This window comes from Desmodus rotundus, chromosome 4, assembly GCF_022682495.2.
Source record: "Desmodus rotundus isolate HL8 chromosome 4, HLdesRot8A.1, whole genome shotgun sequence".
In the NCBI taxonomy this organism is placed as follows: Eukaryota; Metazoa; Chordata; class Mammalia; order Chiroptera; family Phyllostomidae; genus Desmodus; species Desmodus rotundus.
This window is the reverse complement of record NC_071390.1, coordinates 26,501,209-26,512,752: the sequence shown is the minus strand read 5'-3', so window position 1 is coordinate 26,512,752 and position 11,544 is coordinate 26,501,209. Positions and strand designations below refer to the sequence as shown.

Sequence of the window (11,544 nt, the reverse complement as noted above, 5' to 3'; positions counted from 1 at the left end):
TACTTTGTTAGATGCGTATACACTTCTTTTGCCAGTATACAGAATGTCCCCACGAATGTTTTTCATTCAAATTCTGTTTTGCCAGTTATTAATGTTGCCACACTGGCATTCTTTCACTTGATACTCACCTGAGGCATCATTCCAGGCTTTTATGTCTAATCTTTATGAATTCTTTTAGGTAATGTCTCTAATAGTAAATAGTAAATCTATGGATGCATCTTATTTCAACAATATTCCAGGACTCTGTCTTTTTTTATGTTAACCTGAGAATATGTTTATTGATTTTAGAGGGAGAAGAAGGGATAAAAAGAGGGAGAGAGAGAGAGAGAGAGATTTGAGAGAGCAACATCAATCAATTGCCTCCCATATACGTCCTAACCCAGAGTTCAACCTACTACTTAGGTATGTACCCTGACCAAGGATCGAACCCACAACCTTTTGGTGTATGGGACAATGCTCCAAGCAACTGAGCCCCCAGCCAGGGCTGGTATCCCATTTTTTCATTAGTTTTCCTTTGGTGTACAATGATGTGCATCACTTTTGCATGTATTCCTTGTGCTTTCATTTCTTTGTGAATTGGCTTTCAATGCTTATGCCATTTAAAATTTCTTTGTACTTTTATGGTTGAGATTTACCTATTTATTGTTTATTTATTGGGTTGTCAGGACTTGAGAGTGCAGCAGATGGTATTGATGCAGAGGATAAGGCTACATTACAATGGGACCTAGAGTCAAAGAGAGGAAAGAAGGCATCCTCATGGAGGGGCAGTCAAGCATGGGGTGTCACATCCAGGAGAGGTGGGGCAGGCACCTCCAAGGACAGATGAGGGAAGCTGCCTGGTTCAGGGGACCAAAGTTCTCCTATGCTAGTGAATGTGGCCACACAAAGGTGGCTGTTTGACCTGGAGAGTCAGAGACTGAGCAGTGTCCACATCTGGAGCAGTCAGTTGTGGAGTATTGGGCCTCATCAGGACAAGGTGGGCATCCACAGGTGTGGTGGTCTTGTGTGACTGTTGTAGTCCAAGTAGGAAAAGAAGAACATCCTTACCCAGGGGAGGGTAGGGTGGCAGACATAAAAGATTGGTTCTCTAAGGGAAACGATCAAATAAGTAAATATATTAAGGATAAAGGGAGACAAGTTGATCATTGTCGGCAAAGGAAGGTATAAATACAGACAGGGTAAAAAACCCTGTTGTGTTGGATTAGAATAGGATATATCAGTATGAATTCAAGGTACCCAGAATGTGTAGATAATATGTATGTACATATACACATACACACACACACACTCACAAACACAGAGTGCATATACTCCCTAGTTCTGTTCACTGAGAAGCCTGGCAGCTGTGACACTCCTAACAGTGGGCACACCTAGTGCACAGAGCTTGACTTCTAAGCCACACTTTAGACTAAGAACCGTGGTTCTTTGGAAAAATGGCCCACTAGAGAGCTGGGGCAGGAGCAGGACAAATGAGCCTGGGGTACGTGGTTGTGTCAGAAAGGAAGGTATTTCTCAAAGATTGAGGTGGTTATGTGAAAACAGAGTCGCTGAGTTCACTTCATCCAGGACTTGGCAACATGGCTTCTTTAGAGTCCAGAGCATGTTACTGAGGCAGCAATTTTGTGCTGCTCTTTGTCCTGGATAAGGGTTTGCCAACATCTGACTCACCCAACTTCTACTTTTATAACACTAAACTTTTCTAACCCCTGTTTTCATCAGCCTGTCCTGCAATATTGACCCAGTTAATGTTTAATTCATAGTTACTGATTAAGGTAAGACACAGAACACTGAACCATATGCAGTACACACTCAGTACATGCTGGGGAACTTGCTTGAACTGAATGTTTACTTGTGAGAAAGTGTGCAGGACTCTGTGTCCTTGGGCACGGTGCCGAAACTTCACAGCCAGCTGCCTCATCCTTCAAATGGGCATAATTCTACCTTCGGCAATGGCAACTGAGTGTATCAAAAGAGATGTGATAGATGTGAAAATTCTGTAACTTGTCAGTCTCCCTGTTACCATGAGGGACAAAACATTGTATAAATGAGGACTTGACAAGTCTTAATTTTCCTTACTAAAGGACCGTAGACATAATCGTAGTAATGTAGTTAGGACAAAATGTTGGTGTCTTTACAGAGTATGCCTTTGGACAGCATTACTGTTAGCGATTTAGTAAGGCATATCATTGCAGTGATATGTGGATCCTCGTGATCTTTACATGTTCCTTGATCGGGTCTGCATGTTATGCTGGTTCGTGCTGTGGGTCTGTTCATGGAAGTCCCTGTCTTCCATCCTCCACAGAATCCATACCTGTGATCCCGTCTAAAATCCCCCTTCCTTGCTGTGCATATGTCATTCCATTATTTTTGGCAATGGCAGGCCAACAAATCCACGGAAGGAGCTGTGCCTGGAGGTGACCAAGAGGTGAGTGGATTTTCAACACTTCCCCCACAACTTCTCTGACATGGGTTCTTCCCTCAGTGATGGAGAGATGGAGAGGAGGAGAATCTCTGTCTTTCTTTTCTTTTCTTTGTTTCCTATAGTCCTTATATCCTGGGAGTCAAATAAGGGCTTCTATTTAACGTGAAGTCTATTATTTAGTGAACAGTCAGTGGCACACACACCCAGGTAAACTAATGTTATGGGGGTTTGATACAAATTTCCTAAAACTGTTCTTGAGGCAGCCATAGGGCCTCGCAGTAAGCATTAGGAAATATAATTTCCAATCCCAGTTTTGTGACTTATGAGCTGTGTGACACTGGATAGATGTCCCGTTCTCTCTGGATTTTCTTTTCCCCATTTGAAAAGTTAATAATTCTCTTTTCAGTGTGTTGTTTGATGTAAAAATGTATATGTAAATTTACTTAGCTAATTAGTTGATACAATTTGGGCATTCAAGATGAGTGAGTTATGTTCCCTAGTTAATATTTATCTCGGTATGCTGTTAGTACGGTACACTAAAATATTTCAAAAGGCTTTCATTTCAAGGATAAAGTGTACTAGTGTTTGCTAAACCATTAAAGGATAAAGATGTAGAGGGGTTGACTGTCCTGGGCAGCAAGTCCTCTCTCTCTGCTCCCCCGCAGTAATGCCTCGCAGGATCTGAGTCCTCTCAGCTGGGCTTGCTTAGAGAAGACGCAGCTGCCATGCACTTCGTCCAGGGCGTGAACACCTGTTTTTTGATCATGGAGAACATCCAGGCTGAGCGGCTGGGTGAAGCAGACCAGAACCGTCTAGGGCCTCAGTCCAGAGACCCATGGAGGATGATCTGGCTCCTCCCCCTGACCAGGAGAGCCTCCTCCTCTGCATCTGGTTCCCCTGATGGCCTTGGCAGCCTCCAACAGCAGAGGAGGCTCTGATAGGGTCCCTCCAGAGCTCCTGCTCCAGTATAGCTGAAATACAGAAAGATGTGGAATACGGGTTGGCATTCTGTATAAACAAACTGACAGTCAACAGTGTACAATGCACTCAGATCTTGGAAAAATTATTCAGAGTCTATTGGATGAGCTTTGGAGGAATCTTCAATTTTACCTCTGACTTCAGCAGCATTCCCCTACCAATACAGTAACCCAGGGTGATGCCTCCTTGTGCTTCTCAGGGTTTTCCATTTATTCCTCCATATCCCCCACAAGAAGCTAATAGGACGATCAGCTCTTTATCTGTTGCTGACACTCTTTCTTCATCAATGACAAATTATACAATTGTCAACCCCACTGGTCCTTCATTTACTGTCCTTTGAAATCTGCCAATACCTGTTCCCACAACAGACACTTGAGCACAGGTAAACCAAAGTGGTTTGGGTTACAAGATTCCAGATGTCCCTGATGCATTTCCAGCACCCCCAGAACGAAGTGTGACACAACTTATAGACATGAATGAACAAGAGGAGATATTACTAGAACAGTTTCTTACTTTCCCTCAACTAAAACAAGTTATTACTGACAAGGATGACTAACTAAAACGTACTGAGTAGCTGGCAAGAAAAAAATCTGCCTTTGAAGTGCAGGTTGTAAGCCTGATTCAGGTAAGTATGAACTACTTACACAAAAGAAATCTGCTTTTGAAAAACAGATGCGAAGACAGCAGGAACTTCTTGAGAGCTGTAGTGTGAGTGCCATACAGGCAGGAAAAAAGTAGGTGCACAGGAAGCTGAGGAAGAATCTGACAACATAGCTGAAGATTCCTTGGGAGGAAAAACTGAAATACGTGATTTTCTCACTAGCTTCATGGAAAAGAGAACAATTTGCCATGGTAGAAGAGCCGAGGAAGAGAAACTTCAGCAGGTGATAGCAATGCACAGCCAGTGCCCTGCTCTACTGTAGACTTTCCTGGGAACATAAACTGCCAAGAGAGAAATGGGACACGTAACGAAGCACATTTGTATTTATGATTTGCAAATCATCATTCCCCACAGCAGTTGAACACACAGCTATACTCCATAGAATATACACAGAACTGAGACTGATTTTGTACAGGTCAGAATGACTGCTGTGATCTTGACTGAGAAAATTTTCTGCACAATTTGCACTAAAAATGTTTATTTGTTACTGGTAAATTTATTATATATTATTTAAGTTCCACTGCTGTTCTTCTCTTATTAAATAGTTATGCATGTAATTTAGCTAGCTTTGGTAGTTTATAGTTACTTCATTTAATTTGTATTTTTAATTTGTAACTACCTCATTCCTTTATCAAAAATGGTTTGTTTAGATATTTTCCCTCTTAAACTTTTATGAAAAATTACTGTTTCCAGCTGTAGAAAGACTCTTATTTTTCCTCATTCTTTCTGGATAACCAAGCCTTCAAAAACAATTTCTTTTAAATATTCCTAATGTCAGTAAACACTAAACCTGACAATGTACCCTCTCAAAAAGTAACTTTTAAAATGTACAGTAAATCAAAAGAATAAAAAAACAAACATTAAAGGATAAACATTTTTATGTACAAGGATTGCCCCAAAGTTATAAATTCTCAACTGATCATCATTATTCTGAGAATCCAGAATATTGAGCATTTTTTAAAAATCAAAACATTTACTTCTCTGGTTCTCGACTACATGGGGTGTTTAAAAATAACTAACAGCAGTTTGGCTGTACCCCAAATCTGTTAACCCAGAATCTCCACAGTGAGGCACTCAAAAAAGAAAGATGATAGCAAATAGACCTAGCTCAGTAATCACCCCATGATTCAAACAGGTAATGCTGGGTAGCAAGGAGTGTTATAAATGTTTGGACTTTAAGCTCTCAGTTGCCTCGGTAGAAAGAGACAGCAACGATGGACCCAGCTGTGGTCCTGGTGATCTGTCTCTCCTGTTTGTTTCTCTTTTCACTGTGGAAACAGAGCTCTGGAAAAAGGAAACTTCCACCGGGCCCCACGCCTCTGCCAATTATTGGAAATATGCTACAGTTGGATGTGAATAACATCAACAAATCCTTAAGCAATGTAAGTATGTTTTATGTTCCTCCAGCAGCTTACAAAGGGTAAGTAAATTAACACCTACTTTTAAACAAAATGTATTTCTTAAAATATATTTGAATAAACATAGTATATTAAATAAAACTATTATATATATTATTGTAAAGCAAATACACCCCCTGAAGTTTTATTTTTTCTTTCTCATCTATAAGAATAGTGAAATAAAATAATGTGTTTTACGAGTGAGGCACATTAGGTCTCTGTATGCTAGAAACAAAGTAGCAAAAGACAAGAGAACTGCTTCCCTTTTTAGTTTCTGCATGATTTGCTATAATTTTTAGCTGGAGGTAAATGGTAAGGAAAATGTTTTGATTAGAGATTTCATTCCAAAAGTTGTCAGAAGAAGATTTTGTATTGAGTGCTGGGCACACAATACAATATGCACATGATGTATCATAGAATGGCACATTGGAAACCTATATAATTTTATTAATCAATGTCACTCCAATGAATTTAATTTAAAAAAGTCGTCTACTACATAAGCAATGTGTTTTGTTCAGAATAGCCATAAAAACTTGTCCTAAGATCCAAAGTAAGCCTGGTGTCAAGAAAGAAACTCTGGGATCAGTATAAGTGAATGAAAGAAAAATAGGTATCAGTGCTGCCTTCCTGGAAACAGGATCCTTTGGCCAGAGCCAGCACAAAACTGTCCATCTGTGCAACGATGGCAGTCCTAGCACTGCCTCTGTGGTGCTCACCTTCCTCTGTGATAGTGATGCCAGTGGATCACAAACTGGGCTGGTCATTAGAATCATCTGGAGTGATTTTTTAAAGCATAGATTACTCATATTTATCACAGGGCTACTGAATCAGAATTCTGGTAATAAAAGCTCTGCAAATGATCCTGAAGTAGTCAGCTGGTTATTGCTCATGTGATGGTCATCAGGGATTGATATCTGATGGGGGACCGGAAAAAAACACGGAATTTATATTTTTTTAAAATGTGCATTTATTCTTACATTTAAACTTCAGTGACCTACATAGTATTCTCCATTTGATGTAATATACCTATTGAGACCTTTTCCCACTGCTCAAAACAGTTTTGGGGAGACTTCCAGTCAAGATGGAGGAGTAAGTAGCCACACTTTGGCTCCTTGCACAACCACAGAGAGAATTACAACTAAGGATCAAAAACAATAACACCCAAAACTCTCAGAAAGTCAAACTGTATAGAAGTCCAACAACTAAGGACTTAAAGAAGCCACATTCATCCAGATGGGTAGGAGGGGGTGGAGACCCAGAGACCCAGAGGCATGGAGATGCACTGTGGCACTGAAAGGCAGCAGTGGTGGTATAATGGACAGTCCCATATGCACGTGGTGGATAAATATCAGGAGGGATACCTTGGGAGAAAACGATCAGAGCCCCAGGCCAGACCACACAGCCTAGGGTTCCAGTTCCAGGAACAGAAATCCCCATAGCTTCTGAGTGTAAACTCCAATGCAGGTTGGGGCAGTGGAAGAAACTGCTGGAATTTCAGGACACTGCTTAAAGGGCCCTCACAGTCTTAGAATGTACACAAACCCACCCATTCTGGGATTCAGCACCAGGGCAACAGCTGCAGGGATGCCAATCGCATATGGGGAGTGGTGAAGTGACAGGAAAAGGGGTGAGAGCTGGGCAACCTCTAGAAGAAAGGCAGCAACACTGAACCCCTTTCTGAGACCTCCCCCCCACAGAGACATAAAGCAGTGAAGAGGGTTTCCCCACCCTGGTGATTATGTAATCCTCTACCCCACACAGTATACAGGTGCTTTACTACAATAGACCATGCTACTAAGGCCAAGAGTCAAAGCAGCTCTACTTAAAACACAGAAACAAACATAGGGAGGCTGACAAATTGAGGAGACAAAGAAATATGGCCCCAACGAAAGAACAGAACAAAACTCCAGAAAAAGACTAAACGAAATGGAGATAACGCACCTATCAGACCAAGAGTTCAAAACACTGGTGACCAGGGTACTCAAAGAACTCACTGAGTACGGCAACAACATAAAGGAAGAAATGAAGGTTACACGAAGTGAAATAAAGAAAAATCTACAGGGAACCAACAGTGAATGGGAAGAAGCCGGGATGTGAATCATTGATTTGGAACATAAGGTGGAAATACGCATTCAACCAGACAGCAAGAAGGAATAAGAATTCAAATAAATGAGGATAGTATAAGAAGCCTCTGGGACATCTCTAAACATAGCAATATCTGAATCATAGTGATGCCAGAAGAAGAGAAAGAGCAAGAAACTGAAAACTTATTTGAAAAAATATTGAAAGAAAACTTCCTTACTTTGGTGAAGGAAATAGATATACAAGTTCAGCAAGCACAGAGAGTCCCAAATAAAATGGACCCAAGGAGAAGCATACCAAGACATATCATAATTAAAATGCCAAAATTAAGGATAAAGAGAGAATCTTAAAAGCAGCAAGAGAAAAGCAGTGAGTTACCTACAAAGGAATTCCCAGAATACAATCAGCTGATTTCTCAAAAGAAACTTTGCAGGCAGGAAGGAACTGGAAAGAAGTACACAAAGTCATGAAAAACAAGGACCTACAACCTAAATTACTCTATCCAGCAAAGTTATCATTTAGAAAGGAAGGGCAAATAAAGTGCTCCCCCCACAAGGTAAAGTTAAGGAGTTCTTCACCAAGCCATTATTACATGAAATGTTAAAGGGGATTACTTATTTTAAAAAAGAAAATGAAAACTATAAACATTAAAATTCAACAAATTCACAACTATCAACAACTGAATCTAAAAACAAAAAAACAAGCAAACTAAGCAAACAACCAGAACAGGAACAGAATCATAAATATGGCAATCATTTGGAGTGTTATCAGCTGCGAAGAGGAAGGGGGGAATGGGGGAGAAGAGGCAGGGGGTAAGAAGCATAGTTAGGAGGTATAAAATAGGGATGTCAAAAATAGTATAGGATGGAGAAGACAAAGACCTTATATGCATTACCCATGGACATGAGCTAAGTGGGGGTGGATTGCTGGAGGGGATAGGGGTACCCGGTGGAGGGGGACAAAGGGGACAAAATTGGGAAAACTCTAATAGCATATTCAATAAAATATGTTTAAAAAACCAAACCAGTTTTTTAACTCATCGATTTTGACACCTTTTAGTGCTTCTGCCGTTTTTTGTTTTACCACTTCCACATAGAGAACACATTTACCTTTAAGGACTTTTTTTAATTCAGGGGGGTGAGATCAGGTAGATAGGGAGGGTGTGGCACGGGAAGTCATGCTGTTTTTAATCAAAAACTTCTGAACACTCAGTGTGGTGTAGGCAGGTGTGCTCATAAATCACCCATTATGAATTGGGCAAATGAGTTGAAAGAGTCTTCCAAAAAAATGTACTGAGGCTGAACACAGCCTCTCATAACAATGCTAGATGGTACACTGATACAGATGGGTTCCTAGAACACTCACCCAGTGGGGGAAGCCTGTACGACAAGGGGCCCATACTCCAGAGGATAATCCCAGTTTTTTAGGAGGGTCCCCTCATATTACTGAAATAGCAGTGGTCAAATAAGAAGAGGTTCAAATTTTGATCTTCTACATAGTAGCTAGGGGATGCTGACAATGAATTGGAATGTCTGACATCAGTTTCCTTTTTTGTAATAGCAGCAAATGAACCTGCTGATGGTACTGTTTTGAGGATAAATTGTAAAATGTGTAGAAATTACCCAGGCCATTTATAGGAACGTAAGTGGCAGCTATTCACAATCGCCCTCATATTTATGTATTAATTTCAGAAATATGTTAGGCTGTGTCAGAATAAAAACACAAAATTAGGATGATATCATTTTGAATCAGGCACAATACATTGTCAAAGAGGGACTTTTTTTGCTACTATTTGCATCTCCTTTCCATTTGCCAGCTCTCCAAAGTCTACGGCTCCGTGTTCACTGTGTACTTTGGCAGGAAGCCCACTGTAGTGCTGCATGGATATGAGGCAGTGAAGGAAGCCCTGATTGATCGGGGCGAGGAGTTCTCTGGCAGAGGAAGTTTCCCAGTTATTGAAAAAGCTAACAATGGAAAAGGTAGGTGCCTGTGTACCCATATATGTTCATTTCCATAATGGGGGTGGAGAAAATGCACAACAGGAATTTGAATATACCTTCAGCAGATTTTGGCCCATGTGTGTGTCTGCCAAGTTTCAGCTTCCTCCTCCGTGCCTAGCCCCTCCATGTCAGTTTCTGTTTCCCCTCCTGGTAGGAGTCGTTTTCAGCACTGGAAATGCATGGAAAGAGATGCGGCGCTTCACCCTCATGACCCTGAGGAATTTGGGGATGGGCAAGAGGAGTATTGAGAACCGTGTTCAAGAGGAAGCCCTCTGCCTTGTGGAGGAGCTGAGGAAAACCAATGGTGGGTGATTCTGTACACTGTAACTCTGACCTTAACAGACTGCTGTGTTCCCTAGTGACGTCCTTGGAAACATTTCAGGGGTGGTCAAATCTTTTCTATGGGTGATGGTGTCAGCCCCCTTGTGAAGGAGGGAGGGTGGTGTGTTTATGCTTCTTTTGTGTACACCCACAATTGTGCAGACAGTGTGGGTAGAAGGGGTCATTCAATCCTATTTTCTCCTGAACATTGTTTGATTGTTTTCAAATCTGAAATCACAAAGAATAATTTTGAGACCTTTATTGAAAATGTTAGGGAATATTGTTTTTCCTGCAGCATAAACATGGGTTATTTATTCTAGAGCCTTTCACCAGGTGGTACTTGTCAAGTGGGCAAGGTGAGAGAATGACTCATCACACCCTTATAGAGCATGTAACAAATATTGTGTGCTTTCATTAAAAATGCCTGTATTTGTTTGCTCAGCCTCAAAGGTATCTCTGAGAGTAGCTTTTAGGGCCTAGGACTACATTTCTGGCCCAAAATGATACCATCTAAGCATTTTCAATGCTTAGCCATGTCTTCATTAAATTCTCATCAATTATCATTTCTCTGTGAAGACAGCACTATTTTAAAACATGAACATTAATTACTTTGTCCCTAGTGTTTACTGTATTGATTTATGTATTTTCGATACATGCTATACAATATGTCTTCAAAATACACAAATACCAAGTTATGAGATGTTTCATTAAACCAGATTTCAAGTATCATCAATAATTACTTACCCTGCCTTCTCTTAGTGGAATTTGGCTCTGCTTTCAGTTTGCTAAACTTTGCCCCAATTTTGTTGGATTTGGGTAGCAAGTAATGGCAAATATTTGCCTTCTACAGTCAGATGTAATGACCTGTAAAGTACTTGTTGTAATGAGTCTTATTTTTAGCTTTGAATACAAAGTACTTGCTTTTAAATTTTTCTTTCATATTAAGTGAAAGGAAAAACTGAAAATCATATTTCACCTGCGAATCTCATACAGACAGAGAAATCACCAAGGCTTTTCGAATTATCCTCTACCTATGAGGCTACAATAAAAGTTGTTTTAAAGCTTATAGCCCTGGAACAATTCACAAAACCGGGCCTAAAAGCTGCTAACTACATGTTTCCTTTTATTGCATTACCCCCCATGCTTAAAAAAAATTTATAGTAAAAAACATATACACAAAAATAAACTCAATAGGAAAGAGGACTTAAATGTAAGTTGTAAAACAGAAAAATCTTAGCAGAAAACATAGGCAATAAAATTTCAGACATCTCTCACAGCCATAATTTTTGCCAATATGGCTTCTAGGACAAGGAAAACAAAGATAAAAATAAACAAATGTAACCACATCAAAATAAAAAGCTTGTGCATAGCTGCAGAAACCAACAACAGCCCTGACTGGTTTAGCTCAGTGGATTGAGCACCGGCCTGCAAACCAAAGGGTTGCCCAGCTCCATTACCAGTCAGGGCACATGCCTGGATTGCGGGCCAGGTCCCCAGTAGGGGAATCAGAGAGGCATCCACACGTTGATGTTTCTCTCCCTCTCTTTCTCCCTTCCTTCCCTTGTCTCTAAAAAGAAATAAATAAAATCTTAAAAAAAAAAAGAAACCAACAACAAAATGAAAAAGGATCTTAGTATATGGGAAAACATATTTGCTTAAGATATGTCTAATAAAGAGTTAATT

General features: G+C 40.3%; 1 protein-coding gene and 1 pseudogene across 1 annotated transcript in view; both read left to right on the top strand.

Moving 5' to 3' along the window:
• Positions 1 to 1,793: 1,793 nt before the first annotated feature.
• LOC112307334 (vacuolar protein sorting-associated protein 37A pseudogene) lies at positions 1,794 to 4,575 on the top strand (annotated as a pseudogene).
• Positions 4,576 to 5,204: 629 nt separating this feature from the next.
• Positions 5,205 to 11,544, top strand: part of LOC112307379 (cytochrome P450 2C18-like) — a 35,717-nt gene continuing 29,377 nt past the window's right edge. The window contains exons 1-3 of the mRNA XM_053922802.2: positions 5,205 to 5,443; positions 9,357 to 9,519; positions 9,695 to 9,844. Of these exons, the coding sequence (XP_053778777.1) occupies positions 5,276 to 5,443; positions 9,357 to 9,519; positions 9,695 to 9,844 (481 nt within the window). The 5' untranslated portion in view covers positions 5,205 to 5,275. The remainder of the gene's footprint in view (positions 5,444 to 9,356; positions 9,520 to 9,694; positions 9,845 to 11,544) is intronic.